General features: G+C 40.5%; 1 protein-coding gene across 3 annotated transcripts in view; it reads left to right on the top strand.

The window, feature by feature from the left end:
• The window catches only part of atp8a2 (ATPase phospholipid transporting 8A2), a 50,474-nt gene extending 25,489 nt beyond the window's left edge, over positions 1-24,985 (top strand). For all 3 annotated transcript variants that reach the window (XM_086065700.1, XM_086065702.1, XM_086065701.1), the window contains 13 exons: positions 6,011-6,183; positions 7,759-7,942; positions 9,594-9,704; positions 11,619-11,693; positions 12,132-12,254; positions 12,555-12,633; positions 13,284-13,345; positions 13,551-13,607; positions 15,187-15,294; positions 17,453-17,541; positions 17,611-17,715; positions 22,888-22,979; positions 23,125-24,985. In XM_086065700.1, the coding sequence (XP_085921826.1) occupies positions 6,011-6,183; positions 7,759-7,942; positions 9,594-9,704; positions 11,619-11,693; positions 12,132-12,254; positions 12,555-12,633; positions 13,284-13,345; positions 13,551-13,607; positions 15,187-15,294; positions 17,453-17,541; positions 17,611-17,715; positions 22,888-22,979; positions 23,125-23,219 (1,353 nt within the window). In that variant the 3' untranslated portion in view covers positions 23,220-24,985. The remainder of the gene's footprint in view (positions 1-6,010; positions 6,184-7,758; positions 7,943-9,593; positions 9,705-11,618; positions 11,694-12,131; positions 12,255-12,554; positions 12,634-13,283; positions 13,346-13,550; positions 13,608-15,186; positions 15,295-17,452; positions 17,542-17,610; positions 17,716-22,887; positions 22,980-23,124) is intronic.
• The last annotated feature ends 1,542 nt before the right edge of the window (positions 24,986-26,527 follow it).

Here is a 26,527-nt window from a genome sequence, read left to right as displayed (position 1 = left end):
CTCCAAATTGTCCATAGGTGTGATTGTGAGTATGGTTGTTCATCTCTGTGTGCCCTGCGATTGGCTGGCAACCAGTTCAGGGTGTACCCCGCCTACTGCCCGAAGCCAGCTGGGATAGGCTCCAGCAACCCCCGCGACCCTTGTGAGGACAAGTGGTACAGAAAATGGATGGATGGATAATCAAGTTGATCAGTTTTGAGTATCAGAATTGGCGATACCAGTCATATTAAGGTTCATATTGGTCCATTATAACATGTAGATATAGGTGATATCAGCCTCCTACATGGTATTGGTGATACCAGTCATATTATTATTATTTTTTTATTGTCATTGATAGTTTACAGATATAGGTGATACCAGCCTCCTACTTGATATCGTTTTGGACTAATTTAAATTATTTTGATGTATTGATTGTGGTATGTTGATATCCGTAGGCAGCCTAAATATTAGCATTGATATCAGCGATACCAGCTATATTAAAGTTTGTATCAGTTTGTGATATCATATTGGCGTAAGTGACTGACTTGATATTATTATATTGTTCATATTCAAGTTTGAATCGCATGCCACTGTTGAGTATCAGAATTGGTGATACCAGTCATATTAAAGTTCATATTGGTCCTTGATAACGTGGCGATATAGGTGATACAAGCCTCCTACAAATTAAGTTTTATTGATGTATTGGTCATGTTAAAATTGATAAAAGTAGTCAGTGTAAATATCAATACTGATATTAGCGATACTAGACATGTTAAAGTTGTATCATTGTCAATATCATATTGGTATCTGCGATACCAGATGTTCTTACTTTGTATCATATCAGTCATATTGATGTGATTCCATCCTTTTTTTTTTTCAGTCAATATCAGTTAACGCAATAAATAAATGATATTGCCTTACACTTGTTATCATAACCGGTCAAAATGCCTTCCGATATCGTCCGTATCCGACTGTATGAGAGTGTATGCGTGCTTCTATTTTTGCCCGCCGTCTTGTTTGTCTAATTGGAGTCGCGTCTTTACGCTCAAGATGCCATCATGTGTGACGGCTTTGCCCTTAAGTGTTTTGATTTGATCCGATTCCCGTCATGTGTCTGTCTCCCACGCACACGCACACACACACACACACACACACACACACACACACACACACACACACACACACACACACACACACACACACACACACACACACACACACACAACGTTGTGTGTCTGAGCCCACATGGAGCTTGTGAGTCATAAAATATGAACGCTTGGCACCGAATAGCGTGCCAGGCCTCGTTTATTGTCCAAATGTGCTCAAGTGTACATCAAGACGCTTTGTGTTTACATTCACAACTTTCTCACTTCATCACGGTTGTTACCCAGATGACGGATTGCCGCGTGCGCTGCCAACGCTTTTGCCTGACGACCTAATATTTAGCGCATAAAAATCCAAAAATGGTGACTCAACGCCTTTGGTTGAAAAACCTCGGAAAGGGGGCATGTTATGGAAAAATGTGTCTTAACCGTACACGGTGCAGCCTATGAAGTGCTGCCACCATGAATGAAAATTTAGTTGTCTTCATTTTAACTTTCTTGCAAAAAAAACCCAAAAAACTCTCCGGGCCTGAGACGTATTTATCGACAATTGAATTAGTGCTGTTAGTCTTATGAGTGCATTATCGTTAATAGAGTTTGGATAACTGTGTTTGCAGACTCGAGAGAAAAAAAGAAAGAAAAAGAGTTAACTGGCTTATTCCTGACAAAGTTTTTGTATATTGGAAGTTGCCCGTGTGAATACGTGACACTGACGCACACTTAAAATAACTTTCCACAGAACTTGCTTATCATCAGTCACACCTCAAGTGTGACCTCCTCAGGTCCTCTCAAAGGCTGTGGGATATTAGCATTCTGTATCACTGATACCAGCCTGTCCCACTTGATATAAAACAAAACTAGGTATCGGTAAACTGGGTTTCTGAATCATTAATCGGAGCAACATTAGCGGTTACCAACCTCCCCAGAGTCCCCGCAATATCTTCATAATTATCGTATCGTTATACCAGTCATTTTTACCTGATATCATGTTGGTATTGACGATATGAGCCTCTCTGTGCTATTTCATCAGTCGTGTTAAAGTTTGTATTGATATCAGCGAAGCCGAGCACCACTTGAAATTTTGCAGCTTCGCTTAATCGATATCGTATTTGTATCAGTGATACCAAGCCTTGCCCAATACGTGCGCAGCGGATTCCTTCGCTTCATGTCTCCGTCACACCACCAAGTCCACATCTGTCAACGCCTTGTCTCGACGCAGGAAGCAACGGAACACTCTGCGCTCCGTGTATGTGTTTAGGGAAAGTGGGGACACTTGAGATCCGGGAGACCCACCTCCCCCCCTTTCGATGCCACACACACGCCCTGGCAAATGTTGAGGGTGTGTGCGTGGCTAACGTCTTTGGCATTCCCGACGGACGCATGAGTACGCGCGTCTTCTGACTTTCCCACAATCCTTTTTAAAGGCACGCAGAACTGGCCATTAATCATTTTACACACACAAACACGCACTTACACGATACATACTGTAAGTGCAAATATCGCGGCCTTTTTTGGTGCGTTTGCTGGCCGTTTGTCACCTACATTTGTAGACGTGTGTGTGTGTATGTTTTGTTATGGCACAGTATATTTAGAAAATTCAACATGCATGTGATATCATTATGGGTATCGTATTTGTCATATTAAAGTCGCTATTGATATCAGCATTCACATTGGTGATAGCGGCCTCTAGTATTCGGTATTCTTTTATTTATTGTTTCATTGGTTATCGATAGTTGCATCCTATTGGTCAAACTGAAGTCCTTATCGATATCAGTATTGATATTGGCGATAGCAGCCACTTTAACTTGGTATTGTATCAGTCATGCTCGCATTTAGATCCGTTGATAATATCAGTATCAGTATTGATATCAGTAATAGCACCCACCTATTATTTGTGTCCCAGTCGTCTGTTATCAATACTAAAGATATCATGAATGGTATCTGTGATAACAGCCTTTCTTACTTACTCATCTTATGTTATCAATACCATTAGTGGTTTCAGGAATTGATATTAGTATTGGTATTGCATTAATCCTAATAAAGTCGTTACAGGTATCATAAATGACATCATTGATATCAACCTTTCTAACTTACTCGTCCCTTAATATAGATACTAGTACATGTATCGTTTTTGGTCATGTACTTGTATCAGTTGATATCAGTGTTGGTGTTGTAACCTTTCTAATTATACATATCATAAATGGTATCAGTAATAGCAACCTTTCATACGTACTCATCCATTGTTATTGATATGAGTAACAGTATCAATATAACACTTCGCACATTGCAATTGATATCAGCATTTGTGTTGTATTAATCCTAATAAAGTTGTTACAATTATCATAAATGTATCAGTGACATCAATGGTTAAGTACTTACTCATGCCATGTTATCAATATGAGTAACAGTATCACATTGGTCATGTTAACACTTGTACCGGCAATTGATATTAGTATTGGTATCGTATATCCTATCCTAAAAAAGTCGTTACAGGTCTCATAAATGGTATCAGTGATATCAACCATTCATACCTACTCAGCCCTCGTTATCGATACCAACGATACTAGGGGCAGTATCAAAACACATTTGTGTTTTGAAATCCCATGAGAAGGCTCCCTGAGTTGAAATCTCACGTGATTTGCTGAAGTCTCACGTGACGTTGTTGTCGGTGAGACCTTTGGGACCTCCAAATTGTACCAAACCCCGCCTCCATGTCTGGCTTATTTAGGCTTCTAAATATAATCCAGATAAAATTTAGAGCAGACTGTGTGTGCGTGTGTGTTTTTCCAGCCTCTTCGAGCTCAGATGCATGCGATAAGTCAATATTTAGTTTGGAGGATAAAAAAAATAAAAATGGCGCAATCAAATGAGTGAGGCCGCCTTTTTCCCTGAGTGGAGAGGCGTCTGAAAATGAGCGCTAATTTAGCGTGAGAAAAGTACTTAGTCGGGCATTTTTGTCCTTGTCTCGCCTTTGATCTGTGCAAGAAAGCGCAACGTAGACTTTTTCTTTTTCTTTTTTTTGCAGTGTGTTTGTTTTGGTGCCAGTGTAAGTCTTGGATGATTTTGAGGCTGCCTGTTTTTTTGCTATTGTTTGTCTTCTTCGGATAGATTCAAGGAAGTGGTAATTATGATGTTACATTGTGAATTTCCTGGAATGAATTGAAACTTTTTGTTACAATGAATCTCGTCAAAGTCATTGAATGGAATCATTTCAATTAAAATAATGTATATATTGCAATCCATACACATTATGTATCTCACCAAATTACAAAAGTCTTTTAGCTTAATGCTAATGTAAAAATGCAAAAACGCCATAGGCTGGCTAACTAAACTAGCTAGCATCTGTTGCAGTACTAAACCGTTCGTCGGCTTGTATTTGAACGCGTACGATTTTTTTTTAATGTTGGTATAGCGGAACTTGTAAAGTTCAATATTTTGTTTACTGCACTAATAACGGAAGTTGAGACTGGCTATAGACAACGACAGCGCAATGAAGTCCATAGCATTGGCTCAAGCAAATTATTTAAGGGGCGGAAAACCGGCTGGCAAACACATCATTCCCGAGTAACTTTCACACAATCGCACAACGCAACACACAGGATGTGCACAAATACGACATCAAACGTCTTCAACCGGCGAAACTGTGAGAAGACGTGAGAAATCGGAGCTACTTTGCCGTTTAGGCTTTTAACGAGAGTGCGAAACAAGCCCTAATGGGCTCTTGATTTGGGTTATGGGGGCTATTAAAATGGCTCCTGGAGGGCGTGCTGGTTGCCTGGCAACTAAAATGTGTTCCAGAAGTACAGTATAGTGCATTTTTAAAGAGAAACTGCCAAAGCAAAGTCGTTCAAATGTATTGATAAAGTTGTAAATGCTCAAATATTTAAAAAAAAATTCCCTATAATGCCACCAGGCTTGCACAATCGAGGCATTACCGTGTGGCATTATGGGAATAAATGCTATGTTTTTAGCATTTAGCCCACGTTTTTGCAATATGACATAGCCCAGTCAAAACTGTTTTCTCGCAAATTGGCAGCTTCATAATTTTCAAATGTGGATTCAGAAAAACACATTTTTTGTTAGAAACACTTACAATTTAAATTTGATTAAAACATAGTTTAAAAATAATAATTTAAGATTGTGTTTTAATTGAATGCAGTAAAATTCCATCTAAAATAAAATAAAAATTAAAATATTTATTCATGTAATATTTTTTTTTGCTTTCATTTAAAAAGATGTTCTAAGATGCTAAGCTAACACGCTATGCTATTTAAAAATGTGATTTTGCAAATCGACTTTAATTAATTAGGAAAAGACTTAAGATTTAAATTAGATTGCAACGAATAAAAAAAAAAACTACTTTGTCCAACTCATGCAAACTGAATACAGATGAGCCGAACATCATATTACACCTCCGTCTTAATTTTTCGGACCCGATAAAATGCCACAAAAATACACACAACACAATTACGTGAACAATGCGGCCTTTCTTTCTTGGCCTTCCCACACATGCGTTACCCCCCCCCCCCCCCCTCCTCCTCCTCCCAAATATTCCCGCTCATGTTTTCTCAGCCCGGGGCTGTATGTTTTTCTTTGTATGCCGGAATTCCTGTTTGCATCCACCTTTACCCCCCCCCCCCCCCTCCCCGAAAGCAAAACACAAACATAATGAAGGGATTAACAGGAGATTACAGGTTGTCACAGTTCTCCCACTCAAAAGTGTCGACGTGTGCGTGCTGAAAAACACGCGTGTTCACGTGTTAAGTGGTCCGCTTCCCCCCCAGTTCCACAGCCTTAGCCACAAAACTCAGGATTAATATGATTTAAAAAAAAAAAAGATTTTCAAAATAAAGATGTATGCAATTTTTGTTTAACACGATACAATGGTTTTCCCGTCCTATCCAAATCCCGTGCGTCTCATTTCGCAGGCGACCCGCGCCACCCTGACCGCCCACTGCTCGTCCCTGGGCGACTCCCTGCGGAAAGAGAACGAGCTGGCGCTGGTCATCGACGGGCAGACCCTCAAGTACGCGCTGTCCTTCGAGCTGCGCCAGGCCTTCCTGGACCTGGCCCTGTCGTGCAAGGCGGTCATCTGCTGCCGGTGGGTCACATTTGGCCGACCGTGACGCTGAAGGGGGTTGCCGGGCGGGATTGCTTTCATGACATGTGTTTATGTGACGCTCTTGATGGCTTCCATACTGAATGTTTACTTCCTGTTCCCTTTTTTTTTTTTGTCTCTCCGTGAAAGTTTCCACTCACAAGCAGCTGTAATGCTTAACAAAAGAGTTTCCACTACTTGCCTTTTATGTGGGAGTGTGTGTGAGTTACTGTGTGTGTGGGGGGGGGGGGGGGGGGGGGATGCAGGCAGCCGGGAAGTAATTGACTCGTTGCATTTCCAGGCTGTATCTGGACTCAAGCCTCTCTAAGGCCTTGCAAAAAAAACCGCGGGCTTCCTATTGTCTGTTCTCCGTCTCTCCTTTCAAAATGGCCGTCGTTTCACATTGATTTGAATTTGAATGAGGATAAGCGGTTTGGAAAACGGACGGATGAAAATATTTAAAATTCAGTACACTTTAAAGTCATTTGCATTGAAAAAAAACAAAAAAATATTGGCGACATTCTTTCATGGAAGATTAGCGAGATTTTTTTTACCGAGAGATAAACTCGCGCTAATATTCACGTTTTTTTCTCGTAAATTTATGAGTTTTTTTCCTTGCAAATTTACCACTTGTCACAAATATTCTTCTAGTTTTTTTTCTCGTAAATTTGTGAGTTTTTTCCTCCCGCTAATTTGCCACTTCAAAATATTGTAAACCTGCGAGTTTATTTCTCATAAATTTGTGATTTTTTTTCTTGCAAATATGCCACTTAATAATGCCACAAATATTCAAGCTTTTCTCGTAAATTTGTACGTTTTTTTTCTTGCAAATTTGCCACTTTCGAATATTTGCGATATCGTTTTTTTCTTGTAAATTTGTACGTTTTTCTCGCAAATTTGCCATTTATAATGTCTCGTTGATTCCTCGTAAATTTGTGAGTTTTTTTTCTTACAAATTTGCCACAAGCATCCAAGTTTTTTTTGCGCATATTTGCCACTTTTGAATATTTGCGATACAGTTTTTTTCTTGTAAATATGTGGGGTTTTTTGTTGCAAATTTGCCACTTTGTCGCAAACATTACATTTTTTCCCTCATAAATTAGCCAGTTTTTTTCCCTCGCCAATTTGCAAAATATTTGAGTTTTTTCCCGTGAATGTGTTTGTTTTTTTCTTGTAATATTACCCCCCTCTCTAAAAAAAAATCTATCTATACGTACGTGGCCCTAATACGCTGTCGTAAAATGAAAATGATCTCAATGGGATTTTTAGTTCTCCGACTCCCCTTATTGACCTTAGTTGCTGTCAGAGCAGCCCTCAAGGGAAGTATCTCGTAATGGAGCCTTGCCATTGTCTGCGGACAGACAGAACCGGTTGTTGACACGGGATCAGTGATGCATACAGGTCAAGAGGGTGGAGGAGCACCTGAGGCGAACACACACACGCACGCACACACACACACACACACACACACACAGGAGCCCAGGTATAAACCTACCAAAACAGACGTGGTCTGAAAATGCTATATTATTTTCGTTATTTATTTATTTATTTTTTTCTCCGTGTGTGTGTGTGCCGCAGAGTGTCGCCGCTGCAGAAGTCGGAAATCGTGGACATGGTGAAGAAGCACACGAAGGCCATCACGCTGGCCATCGGCGACGGCGCCAACGACGTGGGCATGATCCAGACGGCGCACGTGGGCGTGGGCATCAGCGGCAACGAGGGCATGCAGGCCACCAACTCGTCGGACTACTCCATCGCGCAGGTGGGCTGCGCCGCTCGGTTACTAACTTTATATACTTTGTCCTTCACTCCCAAAAATTTATTTATACGTCTTATATGATTTTTTTTTTCATGCAAGAGCACACTTGATGCAGCTTCTGACATGAAGAGGTGGCTTAAAGCAATGGTAGTTGTTACAGAAAAACGACCAGAGGGTGGCAGCAGAGTATAAGAGATCAGCCAGGGCCATGTTGCAACAAGTTCTTTTTGCCAGTGTTTTCAACAGGAATGTGAATAATGATGGAACTTAGCTATATTCTAATGGTAAAAAAAAAAATCAATTTTTTCCTGATGAAAGAAGAGACTCTAATCTCTCTTTTGGTAGGTTCCATGTTTTTTAGAACATTCTAACGAAATATCCTGTGGGACTTGTAAAATCAGTGGAGCGAAGGGGGTTGCTTCAGTGAAAATGCCTGGGAGTGAATGACTTAAATACAAGGGAATTATTTTGAAGATATAATGGAAATTAGAGCAAAAGTTTCAACAAAAAAAGTCAATCAAAGCAGATAAAATTGAAGACAAAAGGAATTTAAAGCCTTAATTGCAGAGTTTATCTTGTCAGTGTGATACAAACATGCACGCACGCAGGCCGTGTCATTTTACGCTGTTTATCTCGTGGCCCCCCCCAGGGCTCGTCCCACAATCTGCCTGCCGATCACGGCGACACTTGTCTGCACTCTTCCCTTCATACTAGTCAGTCTGGATTGTTGACTAAAATGGGGCACTTTTAATAATGACGTCTTATTGTAAAGAAAAAAAGTATTATACATGTTTTTATATTTCATTTATTATTATTTATTGTCTATCTATATCTGCTTTTTTCTTTTTACTGTGTCCATCTACATTTGCGAAAGGGTTAAAGCACTGAAACATAGATGCTTTTTTAGATGCTATTTAGCGTTAGCATTAAGCTAATGAAGGCACATTTGTTTATTTTAAATACAAATTATGTCATTCTGTTTAGTTTGGCAGTAAACCATTGCACGTATGTCATTAACGTGTGCGTGTTATTGACAGTTTTTGTACTGAAACTGAGATGCTCTTTAGATGCTCTTTAGCGTTAGCATTAAGCTAATGAAGGTAAAAAAAAAAAAAAAATACAGGTGATGTCATTCTGTTAAGTTTGGCAGTAAACTATTGAACGTATGTCATTAATGTGTGTCGTACTGCAACAGATGCTTTTTAGATGCTATTTAGCGTTAGCATTAAGCTAATGAAGGCAATTTTTTTTGTTTTAAATACGAACGATGTCATTCTGTTAAGTTTGGCAGTAAACTATTGAACGTATGTCATCAATGTGTGCGTGTGACTGACAGTTTTCGTACTGCAACAGATGCTTTTTAGATGCTATTCAGCGTTAGCATTAGGCTAATGAAGGCAATTTTTTTTGTTTTTAAATACAAATGACGTCATTCTGTTTAGTTTGGCAGTAAACCATTGAACGTATGTCATTAACGTGTGCGTGTGACCGACAGTTTTCATACTGAAACATAGATGCTTTTTAGATGCTGTTTAGCGTTAGCATTAAGCTAATGAAGGGCAAATTTGTTTTAAATACAGATGATGTCATTCTGTTTAGTTTGGCAGTAAACCATTGAACCCATGTCGTCAACGTGTGCGTGTGTCACTGACAGTTCTCGTACCTGGAGAAGCTGCTGCTGGTGCACGGCGCGTGGAGCTACAACCGCGTCACCAAGTGCATCCTCTACTGCTTCTACAAGAACGTGGTGCTCTACATCATCGAGGTACACGCACTGCACAGCACAGACAGACAGACAAGCAGTTGCATTAACAGAGACGTTTCGCAGCTGTTGCCGGACACGCTTGACAGTGATGGACGAGGTGCCCTTTGTGGCGTCTGCTTTCTGTCTCCGAAGCGCAGGCTACATGTTTAGATAGGCGCTGTTGAGATCTGGGCTACAATCAGCATTGTGCGCGTGTGTGTTTGTGTGTGCGTACCGAAAGGAGGCCTGTTTTTGGGACAAAATCCAGTTTGAACTGCAAAACAATTGCACGGCATTACATCATCAGTACTCGGTGTCAATGAGTACTTTCATGTAAATACGTGTGCTTTATCTGGAGGGGGGGGGGGAAATGGTTTCCCTCCCCATTTTAGGCTCTAAGCTTTGTGTGCGAGGTCAGCTGCCCTTGCCTGTCTGTTAGGAGAGAGGAGGCCCGACCCCCTTCCGCCAAACCCCCCCCGTCTGTCGGACATTAAGGATGCCAGCAGGTGCAGTTCCTCATGGCAGTCGACTGCGCGCGTATATCCTTGTGTGTGAAAAAACATGGCGCCATTGCCCAAGAAAAATCGAGCTATTTTGTATTATAAAAATGATGTTGTTAATTGACTGTGGTCAGGTGACAGAGACTCTCCGCACTTCGCTTTTTAGGCACAGCTGCGTATAAAATTAGAAGTATGGCAAAAGTATTATTGTCAAACAATATGAATAAATGAATGACGATGAAATATATTTTCCCCTCATGTTGCCACTTGGTTAAAAAAATTAAAAAAACATCTTGTAAATATCTGACAATAGTGCATTACGTGCTGCCTGTGCGCACGGGTTTCCGTCGAGGTTAGTGCGGTTAAACTTGGTGTTGGCCGTGATGTTTGCGAGTGTGTTTTCAACACGTTCCGGTGATTGATGCCAGACGGCACAGTGGAGCCGCAGGAAGTCCGACATCACACCGAACACTTCATACATCAGCGGCAGACAACACCTTGGACGGAACGGAACACAAGCTGCGTGTCGTCTGGTGAATGAATGAAAAAAGAAAAGAAAAAAGCTAACGTATTTGTCTGTCGTCACTCAATACTCCTTCCCTCAGACTTTTTACTCAAAATACCGTACAACCAAACATTTCTTGTGATAGTGTGGCAAAGTTGATCAAAACAAATACTTTTTATCGTGTTTCTCTTAAAAAAAAAAAAAAGAAAAATCCTCTGGAAATTCTTCAAACTTCTGAAAAAAAATATATTTGCCTCAATGCATGAAAAAATACTTCTTGAAAAAATATATTTTTTAAATAGCTTAATTCTTGAACAACATTTCTTGAAAAATATAATTAGACTTTTTTTCATTTTTGAAAAGCAAGTGAGTTTTTTTATTTTTCTAAAAGAATATAACAAAATGTTTGAAAAAATAGGCTGAATCCTTAATCCTTAATTTTTTTAAACATTGCTCAATTTTTGGAAAATAAATTATTGAAAAATATCAACAAAAAAAATATTATTATTGAAAGAGTTTTTTTTGTGAAAAAAATATGCTTTCTTGAAAAAATATGAATCATTTTTTTAAACTGCCTTAAAAAATATGACTCAATTCTGGGAAAAAAACTTTTTCTTGAAAAAAATCTAGTTTTGAATTCTTTGACAATAAATTATTGAAAAATGTGAATAGATATTTTTATTGCTTGAAAAATAAATACTTTTGTCTTTAAAAGAATATCATTTAAATTTAGAAAAAAAATACAGATTTTTTTTTAATGAAGCAATTTTTTTTGAAAAATATGAAAATGTTTAAAAATATGGCTCAATTATTGAATTTTTAAAATATATATATGGTATATGATTAGATTTTTGGAATATATAGCTTCATTCTTGAAAAATCAAGGCTTTTTCTTGAAAAATTTATTTTCTTTTTTGTGTCTGTCATCAGCTTTGGTTCGCCTTCGTCAACGGCTTCTCGGGCCAGATCCTCTTCGAGCGCTGGTGCATCGGCCTCTACAACGTGGTGAGCAATCCGTCAACCGCTCAGCGGGTGCTTCTTGTCCTCGCGGAATCAAACACACCTTTGGCCTCCTACCGATTTAATGTTGACATGTTACATATTTTTCTAATCTGATATTTTATTTCTCCAAAATGCAAAAAAATTAAAAATCCTTGTAAGAGTTTTACTTTTATTAAGAAAAAAACTTTTATTTTTTCCCCTTTTCGTGTAATAATAAAAAATTTAGCTTGAAGAAAGATTTACCTGTTTTGATAAAAACAACTTTTTCTCAAATTACATTTTGGGGGGGATAAAAATGCATCTTTTTTCCCATGTAGACATCCATTTTCAATACCACTTATCCCGGTCTTGGAAAAATGAGGCTTATTTTTCTTTGAAAAAAAACACACATATTTCATTTTATATTGCATTTCTTAATATTATGCGGTGTTTGTTTTGCAGATTTTCACGGCCTTGCCTCCGTTCACTTTGGGCATCTTCGACCGGCCGTGCAGCCAACAGAACATGCTGCGATTCCCTCAACTCTACCGGATCACCCAGAATGCCGAGGGCTTCAACACCAAGGTGTGCACACACGCAAAACACACACACACACACACACACACACACGTACACTCTCTTGCTCTGCATTGGCGCGGTCTCGCGGGGTTTTGGCGAGCGCTGTTTGTTTGGCGCAACGGCGAGTAAACAAGAGAGTTTCGAGAGGGGCGGGCCTGGCCCGTTTCCATGGCGACCCTCAGGAGATTCAGAGGTGGCGGATAAGGACGTCTTTCTTTCTGCAGTCTGTCCTACATGTCTTTAATATTCATGTGTATGTGTACAGGAAGTTTTTTTCAATGTCAATGTGTGTGTGTGTGTTTTCAGGTGTTCTGGGGTCACTGTATCAACGCACTGATTCACTCCATTATTCTCTTTTGGTTTCCTCTCAAGATGTTAGAGCACGGTGAGTGTCTCTGCACGAACATGAGTTTAGTCCCATTTATATTTGGTTTGGTAAGACTTTTCTTGTAATGTATGATATTTTTCTTGATTCCCCCCCCCCCCCCCATATTACACCGTTATTTTGGTTGAAAAATGTAAACCGCCCAAATGCCAAATCCAGAAAGTAAAATCCCTGCCACAGTTTGGCTTTAGCACCTGGTGCTAGCCAGCTAGCTAGCTCCCTAGCAGATAAACGAGCACCATGGCTAGCTAGCTAGCTCGCTCCCTAGCGGGTAAACAAGCACCATGGGTGCTAGCTAGCTAGCCACTGTTTGGCTTTAGCCTCAGGTGCTAGTTAGCTAGCTCCCTAGCTAGCCCCCATGGTGCTTGTTTATCAGCTAGGGAGCTAGCTAGCTAGCTAGCACTAGGGGCTAAAGCCAAACTGTGGCAGGGTTTTTACTTTCTGGACCTGGATTTGCCACCTCTGAAACAATGTATATATCACTAATACTAAAACTAATGAAAACTAAACTAAAACAGCATTTTTTTTTTATTCATCTAAAAATGTAATTAAACTAACACAATTTAAAAAACAAAAGTCTAAACGAACTATGATGAAAAATCCCAAACTATTATAACCCTGTTTACGTGCGCTTATGTGTGTGTGTACAGACTCGCCGTTCAAAAACGGTCAGGGCAACGACTACCTTTTTGTTGGAAACATGGTCTACACGGTGAGTTTTCCCTTTTTTTGCACATTATCTGTTGGACATTGGCCTCCTCACCGGGGGACCGAGGAGGAGGGTCTCTTCCCGTCTCCATCTGACACACACACAATCTAAATTTTCCTCCCTAACGTCCCGGGAGAACATTTAAGGTATTTTTGTACGTGTACCGTGCCAGCGATCTAAGAGCATTTGTCAACGGTTCTGTCTGCAGTATGTCGTCGTCACAGTGTGTCTGAAAGCTGGAATGGAGACCACCGCTTGGACCAGGGTAAGCGTGACCCCGACGAAGCACCCGATGTGAATTATCGTCGTATTGAAAGGCCAACAAGTGGAAGGAAATGTGACCGGAAAAAATGCTGTTTCACTTACAAATGTTTTTACCAGGCACTTTTTATATGGAACAATACATGTAGCAATGATGAAGATTTAAAGTTCGATTGATTTTAATTTATTAGATATATTGCAAAAAAAAAGAAAAAAGAAGTAAAAGTTTCAGATTTTATTTAAATTGATTAACTAGGAGATTCATTTGAAAAATATAAAGTTATTATGATATAAAGGAGTATTTTCTCCGGGAATACGTCCAACAGTAATGGTAACAGCTGTATTGGGACTATTAGGGCCACACTGAAAAGTGTCAAATGAAAATATTACAGATGTATAAATGTTAAAGAGTGCAGTTGAGTACAGTTGTAAAAAAACAACAACAAAAAACATTGATTAGAGTTGTAAAATTACAAGGGAATATTTGTATCATAAGAGAATTAATTAGTTTTTTTATATTACAAATACTTAAATCAGAAGATTTTGACTGAAGATTACAACTTTTTTCAATTTTTTTGATATATAAATAGAATAAATACTTTTTTCCTAAAACTCCAGAATGTTTCCTCATAATAGTTCCTTTCTTTCCTATAAATAAAAAATATATATTATTTTTTCTCGCAGTATTCTTTTCTTGTAGTTTTATTATTTTTCTTTCTTTCTTTTGTTTAATAATAATGTTTTTTCTTTAATCTGCCATTTTTCTTCTTTTTTTTTTGTCTTTTAAAAATCTTGACTTTTTTCTCATAATAACTACTACTTTTGGGGGGGAACAAAATTTATTTTTGATTTTTTTTTTATCGTATTGCATTTTTTTTGTACTGTAATAGTTTTTTTCATATTTGTTTTTACTCTGTTGCAGTACTTTTTTTCTTTATTTTTGTTAATCTCTTTTTTTTCTTTTCTTTTTTTAATAAAACCATCTTTTAAGAATCTGGATTTTTACTTGTGACTTTGCCTTTAAAGCAAATTGTGACTCCCCCCATAATTACCTTTCCCCCCCTAAAACACTTTTTAATATCTGACTCTATTTTGGAATAATTTACCTTTTTTTTTTAAATTCATAATGATATTCATCCTTTTTAACAGAATCAGCCTTTTTTTCCCCTTCATAACATTTAATTAAAAAGCGAAAGTCACACACAACCTTACTCCCACTCTAATAATTGAATATAAGGCCAGCTCGTGTATCACGACACATGTGGAACCGATCGGGTGTTTGACACATTTGAGGCTAAACAGCCGCGAGCGGACACGCGCGCATTGCTAGCGCCGTGAACACGGAAGCCGGTTTGCTAAAAGTTTGGCAGGCACGCCATTTGCATTTCCACACGACGTGCCAGCCAACAGCTGACCGTGGAAACGGGAACACAACACACAGATAGACATTTTTGGTCGCTTTTATTACTGGAATTGACGCCGTGTCCCCTTGCAGCACATCACAGAGCAAGGGGGCCCCGGACGTCTATATTGAGACCAGCCACTATTTGCACTATTTGACCTCGTCATTCTCTTGTGTCCAGTTCTCCCACCTGGCCGTGTGGGGAAGCATGCTCCTGTGGCTGGTCTTCTTTGGGGTCTACTCGGCCATCTGGCCCACCTTTCCCATGGCCCCCGACATGCTGGGCCAGGTAAGTATCTCAAATCAGGTTTCCCTATTGAAATGAATGGGGATGCTGTTAATCTGTTCCAGCGCCCCCCCCCCCCCCTCCCCAAAACAAAAACAAAATGTGATAAAAAATAAATAAATTATTATTTATTGTTTATTATTTTTTTAATAGTATTTGAAGCATACCGACTCTCGTACAATTCGGACAACATTTTTCCTCAAAGAAAAATTCTTATAGGGGCAGATCACTTGACTTTTAGTTGATTGGTTGATAAATATCGTATTTTTACATGTTCTTAATTTTTGAAGTCAAGAATAATAGCCATAAAAATGCATCCTGTTGGAATACTTTATTCTAATAATTTATTGGATATGGACTTGGTATCAGCAGATACGCAAACTCATTTGCTCTGCTAAGTGCAGTGTGAAAAGGGCTTCAATTGTATTATAGCTAAACAGGGGGGGGTGGGGTAGCTATAGTTCGACTTTGCTGTAGTAGTTACCACTATAGCTCCTGACCAAGACTCTCTTCCTGGGTGTTCCGTGTCGGGTGCCCCCCAGGGAAGGGCGTAAAAGGGGGGGGGGGGGGACTGGCGTGCCGCACCTGCCGCTTGCCACCCGAGCCCCCTCTCCTCCCCCTACGTCTTTTACTGCCCTTTGCCGAGGTGTTGACTTAAGAGGGTGGACTGCTGTTGCTCCTGCTGCTGAGGAGGGACAGCGGGGTGATTGAGAGAGTCGTTGTAGGGATTATAAAGACGGGCAGGGGGCACGGGGGCTGGGGAGGGGGCTTGAGGTGAGGCGGAAGGGACTGGCGGGGCTGGGCTCCCTCTCAGACCATTAATTCAATTTGTGTCAGGGATCCGGAATGCGCTCAAATATCCCAGCAGCTGCTCCGTCTGACTGCGGAATGGTCAGATGAGACCCGCGCAACCATTCTTGCCGTGTCAACTAATCCTTTTTACTTTTTTTACGTCTTTATATCTTTATATTTCGGTATTCAGTTGGAATAACTTGAGTCCAAGTCTATGCTTTATTTGTGTCCCAACTGTGACTAATAACTCAACAGCCTAGTTGGACGAGTCTCTCTCCTATCATTTCTGATTCCAGCTGTTGCCAGAGATATTTCCTCATAATTTTCCGCGTCTTCATTCCGTCCTTCCCCGGAGGGGAGCAAATTATCTGTGTGGACGCCAGTTTGTTCGACAACACAGCTGCTTCCAGCACTCGTACTTTGACCAACTCCGAATTGGTCATTCGTCTAAATGAGCCCCAATCAAAAGGAGATACACGAGACAGACATATTGCGAAGTTTTTATTTGCCCACATTATCTAATGTGGGCGGAGCTTGGCGTCAAAAGTTGGATGACCGTTTGGTGGATTAGTCATGAAAAAGGATACACAAGGCGAGAGTGGAAAGTCAGCAAAAAATGAACAACAGTTTCATAGATCAGCATAAAATTGGGTCGACATGTTTATCATAACACGGCTTGTGAAAAACTCAGGAACTCATGCAGAAATTCGATCAGAAAGTCAGCCATTTTGTTTTGGAACAGCCATTTTGGACAAAGTCCGGCGCAAGTGAAACGTTTTTAAAAATTTGCCATTGACACCAGTTTCACCAATTGACATGATATTGGGTGGATGTATCGCTGACAATAAGACACACACAAAAGTGTCAAGGACTCGCGCCAGGAATTAAACAGGAAGTCAGCCATTTTGGTTCAAAGCTGACATTTCCAGCAACTTCCGTGCATGTAGAAAGTCGGAAAACTATTTGCCCCTGACACCAGTTTCGCCAATCAACATATAATTTGGTGAACATGTCTACCATAACACGCACGAAAAAGTCTCAGGAACCCATGCTGGGTTTTGAACAGGAAGTCGGCCATTTTGGTTTGGATCAGCCATTTCAAGCAAATTCCAGGGTGAGTAGAAAGTTTAAAAAAAAAATAGCCCCTGTCACTAGTTTCACCAAACATCATGAAATTTGGTGAACATGTCTATCATGACACAACGCACGAAAAAGTCTCAAGAACCCTTGCCATAAATTGAACAGGAAGTCGTCCATTTTGGTTTGAAGCAGCCATTTCAAGCAAATTCCTGGGCTATTGAAATTTATTTTGTATTATATCAAAACTTAAACAAAAAAAAAATTTATGTTTTGTGTGTTGTCCTGACAGGCCGCCAGCGTGATGCAGTGCTGGTACTTCTGGTTAGGTCTGCTCCTGGTGCCCGCCGTCTGTTTACTCAAGGACTTCGTTTGGGCGGCGTAAGTAACTGCGCAAATATGATCGACACGCACGAATATATTTGAACCAATCACCACGTTTGCTGGCAGGATGCGTCGCTCGGTGAGGAAGACGCTGCTGGAGGAGGTGCAGGAGCTGGAGGCTCGCGCCGTGGACCCGGGTGCGGCGGTGCTGAGGGACGCCAGCGGGCGCAGGTACCAGCCACGCGGCGGTCTTCCGCGTCATTTCTTTGACCGCATCAGGCCACCGTACAAGTTTTGCATACCGCTTCAGAATAGAATACATGATGCACCGCCAAAAATCACCAAAATATTCAAAGATAAGAAGTTGTTAGATTGTGGTGAGAATATAGATAATAGTGCACTGTGAATACATTGAAAATTAATGTACATTTTTCAGTTCCTTTTAGTACATGAATTTGTCGAATTTTGAATTTAAAACCGCAATGGAGCTGATCAGAATCATCATCCATGAATCGGGAAGTAGTTTCATCATTTTTAATGATGTCGTTTGTGTTCGATTCTATGCTTTACAGTGTATTTTATTTTAACTGTATTTGTTTATATGATTTGATTTAAAAAACAAAACAATTATTGTGTTGTTACTAGGGATGTTGGATACGTTTTTTTTCAGACTGATACAGTAAGAGTACTTGACTCCTGAGTAGTCACCGATACCAAGTACTGATACCACAAAAAAAAAACTATGATAGATCATTTTAACCTATGTATCCCAATACAAAACATTTTCTTTCAAATGCATAAAATGAATGGCAATTTACTATTCTTATTTGTAATTCCTAGTTTACGATTGCAAAATGGCCTTCTTGAGTACCGACATCTTGAAATAATGCCTTGTATCGGCCCATCCCTAGTTACAGTTTTCATCATTTCGTTATTAATATTTTCAACAGATACATTTTAGTGATAAGTTATTTGTCATATTGTGCATGTTTTGTACTGGACATTATTTTGATTTTATTATATGATGTTTAGTTTTTCCCTCTTCATTAATTCACATTTTTATGCATAAAATTGTAATGTAATGCAGGTATATCATAAGTATCACACATTTGAGATATTTATTTAAAAATCCCTTTATTATTTTCTTTATACAGTTATGTACTGTATTTATATTAAGTTTCCTTTTAATTTGAGTTTTGCTATAAAGTCAAGCATACAGGATCACGTGTTCATCATAACTGTAATCATCATCATCAGAACTAAAGGCAAAGCCGAGGTCCCGTAAAGGCGGCACGGAGGTAGTAGCTCCCGCGTGTCAACTGTCCCGTGTGAACTCTGACCTCTAATGACCTTTCACCCTCATTTATTTTTTTGCATGCTCATCGTTTCCATTTCTCCCCCCTCATTTCTTTTTGGGAAAAAAAATTCAAAACGCTTCATAGGTGGACCAATTTGAGCTGCTGCACGGACCTGGTGTGTTGTCTTAAGCTACGCATTCTGTGTGTGTGGTGTGCGCGTGTGTAGCGGTGCTAGAAAGTAAGCAGTAGTTTGAAGCGTTTGGCTCCCAAATCCCAAAGTGTGTCGTTAACACGTCGACTGCGCAGATTGCCGCTGCACTTACGCGTCAATTAGCGGCCCTGCCTTCAAACGCGCCTTTATACGGAGACAAGCCGCTTTCTGTGAGCTTGCGGGCCCCACCCCCGCCCTCCTCCAGAGGCTGGAGGTGTGCTTTCATCAGGTCCGAGGAAGCTTGCCTCTCATCATCCGGAATGAGAGGAGTTATAGTATAGCGTCCGGCAAGGCGGCAAATTGTAAAAAGAGCACATCTGTGTTTGTAGTATGGGAAAAGATGTGGAAAGGTCGGAGGAGAATCCCCGAGGGCGAAGTTGAAATGGTGCGCATCCTTTATGTTTTTTATTCAACGGACATCATTTGCTTTGGCTAAAGACTCGCTAGTTTCCTCCTCAACATTTTAAAGGCTCACGTTCCCAGGGAAGCACTCTTGCTTTTTGGAAAAGACATCTTTAGAAGCATGTTTTAAAAAAAGCCGAATTCTGACTTTGACAACATCTGGGACAAAGTCCGATTCGTCGTAGCTGCTCATGTGCTACTTTTTGAGGGTTTCAATCAATCTTGGAAAAGACGCTAGAATTTGAAAGTGCAACAAATAATCGACAGCTATTTTCATAATCGAATACAGTAATTTCTGGACTATAAAGCGCACCCGACTATAAGCCGCAGGTGTTTAATGTTACCGCAACGGGTTCCCGCTACTTTCTTTTCCATAATGAGGGCGCAAATTGTCTTGTGAAAAAAGTAGTGGCTTAGGGTCCAGAAATTACTGTCATTATTTAGAGACGTTTACTTGAAATTGTTTTTTTCCTTTTTTTTATCACATCATATAATTTGCAACATTGACATCCGAAAGTAGGGCTGACGGGAAATTGTCCAAATATGCTCTAACTCTACAGTAAATATTTAAAACATCAAAAAGACATTTCGATGCCGTCTTAAAATAATCGCTGAAGTCATTTTTTTCAAAATTTTCAGAAAACAAAAAATCAACCATTTGCATCATGAGATGATTTAGGCAAAAAAAAATTACTTAGGAAATTATTTTAGTAGAGGGTGATGATTTGTTTTTGTTTTTTGTTTTTAATTTTCGAATTATATATTTTTTTATAGCCGTTTTTATTTTCACTTTTAGTGATTTATTTAGTAATTTATTTATTTTGAATTTGGGCCGTTTGATCTTACATAGTAAACATCAACAACTTAAAAATAAATAAATAAATAAATAAGCATTTTTGCCTGTTTTCTGTCGTTAGCAAACAAACCGGTAACTGAATCATTATCAATTTGTGAACTTTGCACTCTCGATTTGAAAGAATGTCCTGTTTTTGATAAAAGGCATCATGTATTTTTCTTTTAATTAATCAAAAAAGACAAGAATATTTGTTTTAGTTGACACAAAGCATGGGTGTGTGAAAAGCAGCCGCTAGCTAGCTCGCAAGCTAATAGCGATCTTGCGAGGCTCCTCTTGGCCGGCGAACGGGCGGCGGGCTTGTCGTCACCTCCTTGTTTGAGAACTTAAATAACAACACTTGAGTTTCTGTGTCAATTGTGGCATCCAGGAAATAAGTATTTTCGTGGCGTAGCAAGTTGCTAGCTTGCTAGCTAACTGCACTAGTGGTCGGAATGCACAATTAAGCCAAATGACTTTGTTTTGAGATATTCAGTCTTGGTTTTATTTTCGTTTTTAAGTGTATCTTTTAGGATAAGTGGTAACAAAAAAAAAAAAAAAAAAAGCAATTCTTTGAAGCTTGTTGGAATGAACTTTCACCGACTTTTGAGGTTATTCGATTGAACAGACATCATTTGCTTTGGCTAAAGACCTTTTAGTTTCCCTAAACTTGAAAGGCGTCCCTTCCCAGGAAAACCTCGCTTGTTTTTTGGTGCATAGAGCTCCATTCATCCACGTCATGGCGGACACGTCCGCGGCCTCAGCGGCGACGTGACGACGAGGCGTTCGAAGGGGGTGTTAATACGAGCGAGGCGCTTCGTTGTTTTTGTTCGACGGGAGAGGAGAGTAGCCGTGACGGCGTGTGGTCTTCACACAGAGAGTCCAGTCTTCTTCTCTGAGAGTTGGGGGGGACCAAGGAAAGGGGGGTTGCCCGGGTTGAGGTCCACTGTGGACGTCTTGTTTGACCAAAGATACGTTTCAACAGCGCCGTATGGTTCGGTTTGGAATGCTAAGATACGCTAAACGGAAACAAAGGACGTTCAACTTTAGGTGATGCTTTCTTAGGCTGGATTTACATGGAATGGTTAGACAGAAATGTTTGCCAAATTTATTTGACCTATTCAGAATTGTACAAAATTAGGTGCAACTTCCGATATATATTTTTTATGTACGTTGTTCATGTTGAGGCTAGTTTCGTAAAAAAAAGCCAAAGAAAAAGATAACCATGTCGAGTGAATCTTTTGATTCTCACTGGACTGATAATTTTAGTGACTTCAGAGTAATTTCCCCCAAATTTCTTTGACAAATTTCAGACTTGTACGATATCAGAAGCAACTTCCGATGTAAGCTATTTTCGCACGTTTTTCTTGTTGAAGCTAGTGTCGCAAATACGCTAAAGAAAAAGCGTAGCTATGCCAAGGTAATCATTTGATTCTCAGTTGAGGGACTTTTTAGTGACTTAATGACAAATTGATTTGAGAAATTCAGAATTGTACGACGTCAGAGGCAACTTCCGATGTAATTTTTTTCGCAGGTAGTTCTTGTTGAGGCTAGTTTAGCAAAAAAGCCAAAGAACAATCTGAGTAGTTAGTCTTTTGATTATTAGTGGAATGACATTTTAGTGACTTTAGAGGCATTTGTCCAAATTGTCTTTGAGAAATTCAGAATTGTACAATTTTAGCTGCAACTTCCGATTTGTATTATTTTCGCACGTTTTTGTTGACCTAAAGAGAAGCTAGCAATGCAAGATAATGATTCTCACTGGTATGACATTTCAGTGACTTTTAGAGACATTGTTACCAAATAAAATTTGACAAATTAAGGCGTGTACGATATCTTGAGCAACTTCAGATGCATTTTTATTATTATTATTATTCAGGTTTATTTGCTGGTCCATTGAAATATGTTTTTTACGTGATTCTAGTCCCTGGCGCAAAAGGAATTATACTCTACACCAGAGATGGCAAATCCAGGTGCAGAAAGTAAAAACCCTGCCACAGTTTGGCTTTAGCCCCTCGTGCTAGCTAGCTCCCTAGCAGGTAAACAAGCACCTGGGGAGCTAGCTAGCTAGCACCTGGGGGAGCTAGCTAGCTAGCACCTGGGGCTAAAGCCAAACTGTGGCAGGCTAGCTAGTTCCCTAGCAGGTAAACAAGCACCCAGAGAACTAGCTAGAGAGCTAGCTAGCTAACACCTGGGGCTAAAGCCAAACTGTGGCAGGCTAGCTAGTTCCCTAGCAGGTAAACAAGCACCCGGGGAGCTAGCTAGCTAGCACCTGGGGCTAAAGCCAAACTGTGGCAGGGATTTTACTTTCTGGATTTGGATTTGCCACCTCTGGCCGACACAAAAAAAACCCAACAACTTTTGTGCGACTTTAACGTCATATTTGAACCCCCCCAAAAAAGACGCCAACTGTCATTTTTATCAGTTGCGGTCCTCAAGGACGCTCTTGTTGAACGGCCTCGTCGTGCGCCAAGCTGTCCGACCTGCTTTCTGTAACTGTAAACAGAATAAATGTTGACCCAGTAGAGTCAATAGTTAGCGCTTAAGTGTGTGTCACCCCCCACCACCACCACCAACACCCTCGCCGCCCCCCTTTTCCTTTTCTTTTTTAACCTTGGAAATGAAACGTCTCCTTCCTGTCCTCTGGCGTCTCCCCGCAGTCTAAACGAACGTGCCCATCTGCTGACAAGAGTCTTTAGGAAGACGCCCTCCAGCATCGGACGCTCCAACTCGCTGCAGCAGCCCGTCACGCGTGAGTACCACGCGCGTTTTTGCCGCTGGTGATCGGCATAATCGGCCCTCTAACGTCTGCTCTACCGACTTCGCCATACCGCATGACCCCCCCCCCCCCTCCTCTTGACCCCGCCACCATCTCCCCGCCCACTCTCCATCCGCAGACGGCTACGCCTTCTCCCAGGAGGAGCACGGCGTGGTGTCCCAATCGCAGGTCGTGCGCTCCTACGACACCACCCGCCAGCGGCCCAGCATCTGACCCCTGAACTGACACGCCCCCCCCCCCACCCCCAACCACGAGATGCCGCCACGGCAACAGGACACCAAGCGTATGGACTACGCTTCCAAAACTGCAATTTTACACGCCGCTAAGTCAGAGACTGCTCGGGAAGCCTGATTGGTGCGTTCCACTGTACCCGCCTGTGCATGTGTACGTGTGTGTGTGTGTGTGCGTCTCATAGCCCCCCCGCCCCCACCCACCCCCCGCGCAATTCAGTCATCACATGCCGACATCAGAAGGGAACCGGGAGGGTGGGGGCAGTGGCCTTCCAAATAAACACGCACGGATGAATTCCATTCCGAGCGCTGCCAAACACCACAGGGGATGCGACTGAGGCGGAACGCTCGGACCCCCGCCCACCCCCGACCTCCTGCCCCCCCACCACAAACGACTACTGGAGCATCCATCTTCCTTATCGCCTCGCTTCCTATCTTGCCCATCTCCACTACTCAACTTTTTTTTGGTCTGTTTTTTTTTTTTACTTAAAAGTCCTAGATAAGGAATGTTCTACTTGAGCTAGTATGGCAAGCCATTTTCTTTATTCCATATCCTACTAGTGCGCTGAATTGTCACTTTACTAGTACGCCATCTGTCCTTACTGTTAAGACAATTCAACACACTAGGGCGCACTAGTAGAATGACTCTTACGAGTGGCAACTTTCCCACAACCCACCCTGTATGACATTCCTCTGCACTAGTAGAACAAATAGCCAGTCTACTAGCACTAGTAGAATGACTGTCTCAGTAGTGACCTTTATACTGCCTTTTACTATTGTTTGAAATTTCTGTGCACTAGTAGAATGACCAAAGCACACTCGTAGAATGATTAAAGTGCACTAGTACAATGACTATGTCACACTAGGGTTATTACTAGGGCCCATTAATGGAACAACTAACAGGCACTAGTAGGACGACTAAGGCACCCTATAAGATTAAAACTAATGGAGTGACTAAGGCGCACCAGTAGAATTGCTAGGGTTCACTGGTAGAATGATTGAAGTGCACTAGAAGCGCAACTAAGGCGCACTAGTAGAATTGCTATGGCGAACTAGCAGAATGATTAAAGTGCACTAGTAGCGCAACTAAGGCGCACTATTTGAATGACTAAGGTGCACTAATAGAATAACTAGGACATACAACTAGAACAACTAGTGCGCACTACTGAAATGACTGGCTTACAATTTTTTCCCGCCACACCCACTGTGACATTTTTGCACACTAAGTAAATGACCAGAGGGCGTACTAGTAGAATGACGTGGGCACACTACTACATGTTACAAGTGAGGCAAAACTGTGCACTAGTGGAAAACTGTGCTACCATTGGTATAAAATTGCACTAGTAAACATCTAGCGCTTCACTCGTAGTGCACAGATGTCAACTAGTGCACAGTTTTGTCTCACAAGTAACATGTAATTGTTCTACTAGTGCGCTGAATTTTCTTACTAGCGAGGACAAAGTGCGCTGTAGGATATTGAATAAATGCTGAAACGGCCTTCCACCGAACGAGCGCTAGTATTCATCCGAAACAAGAAGGGATTTATTTTATTTTTTTGCTGGTTGTGTACTTTGTTTGTGTTTTTGTTCTTTTTTTTTTTTTTTTTTTTGTGAATGTGTCGTCTTGTGTGGACGGCGCCCCGCTTCAGGAATGCGACAATGACGGCTTGTAGAGAGGGGACGGATTGTCCCGTCCGTCCGTCCGTCCGACCGACCGAGTCCTAATCATTAAATCGAATCAATCCCAAAACGCGTCTGCTGCTGCTGATTTGTAAGAAACTTCTTCTTCTTTTTGGCCCCAGAGAAGTCACGCGATTGGCCGCCTTTCACAATCGGCGTTTTGTGCGAGTGTCTGCTCCGTTCTCGTGTGATCACTTAATTGATTTTTATCTGCGGCAAATGGAACATTTGGGGCAAAAAATAATGCTTTCTCACGCAACCTGGACAGATTTGGTAAATGAGGAGTTCCAGGGTCTTGTTAGCCTAAAGCATAACATTTTTTGCTCATTTATTATTATTTTTTTATTAAAATGTATAATGAATATTTTTAAGTTATTGACACTGTTTTTATACTTGCATGGGATTATTAAAAAAAAAAAAAGTGTTAACATTTTGGGGGAAATCAAATCCGCCATCATAACAGTTGATTTATCTCTTTACAAAAAAATCCTATATTTTTATTAAAATAATTTTTTTTTAAATAAAAAAATAGGAATTGTTGCTTATTTTAATTTTTTTTATTTTACTTTTTTAAATTTTGAAGAAATTTATCTTAGGAAAATGATAAAAAAAAAAATTATTGAAACCATTGCCGTCATAAAACAAGCTGCTGACGTACCTTTTTTTTTTTTTTAAAGTACATATATTTTCTGTTCAAAATGAGTAATTACAAACAGTTGACTTTTTATTGCTTTTTTTTCATATTTAAAGAAAAATGCCTTTTTTCATTTGTAAAACAAATTTTCCCTTGTGATTTATTACAAACCACCATTTCTAATGACAAAACTGTCGCCATCATAAAACTTAAAAACTAACCGCTGATCTTTAATGTTATTTCTGCTGTTTAAAAAAAAACTAAACATTTTTTAACCATTTTTTAAATATCTTAATGATTCATAATAAATCCTCTTTTTCTTTTATTGTTGAAACTACTGTAAAAAAGAATCAAACTGTCACCACAATGAAACAATGAAGAAATGTTTCCCTATAGGAAATAAACTAACAACAGATTTTAAAGTAGTGTTTTGAAAATTGGTCACAGCATCTCAAATTTAGTATTTAACCCCCCCCCCCCCCCCCCCGACAGACGTTCTTAATTGTGACCCTAATATACGTGTATATATAGAGCAACAAAAACCTTTGGACTGAGCAACCATTTGCACCACAATAGACTTGATTTCCTCTTATATGATTCTTGTCCAATCTTTTGCTGAGCTTTAGGGTGTCAAATTTATGCAAACCTTTTAAAATCAATGAACCCCCACCCCCACCCACCCCCAATGCTCCCCTCCCAATCTCTCGTGTCCAAGTGGAGATGCCTTTCCCGCCCACCTTCCTGGACTTGCAGCTGCTGCAATATGGAGAATCCATCCACTCCCGGAGCTACTTAACTGTAAGTACGCAGCCTGCCAAAATCGCACCTCCTCCTCCTGGTGCTTCTCCGTCCCGCCGGACGCTTCTGATGATGTGACGGCAATTTGTTCCAGCGTCCGCTGTGGGCGGTCGAACCGTCTGCCAATGTGTCATTAGAGTGTTGCGAGGGGATTAAAGACAGAAAATGGTGAAACACGCT

Source organism: Leptonotus elevatus, chromosome 21 (assembly GCF_054856555.1).
Source record: "Leptonotus elevatus isolate MCC_2025b chromosome 21, RoL_Lele_1.0, whole genome shotgun sequence".
NCBI classification, from domain to species: Eukaryota; Metazoa; Chordata; class Actinopteri; order Syngnathiformes; family Syngnathidae; genus Leptonotus; species Leptonotus elevatus.
Note: the sequence above shows the minus strand (reverse complement) of the source record. Positions and strands in the feature narration are given on the sequence as shown.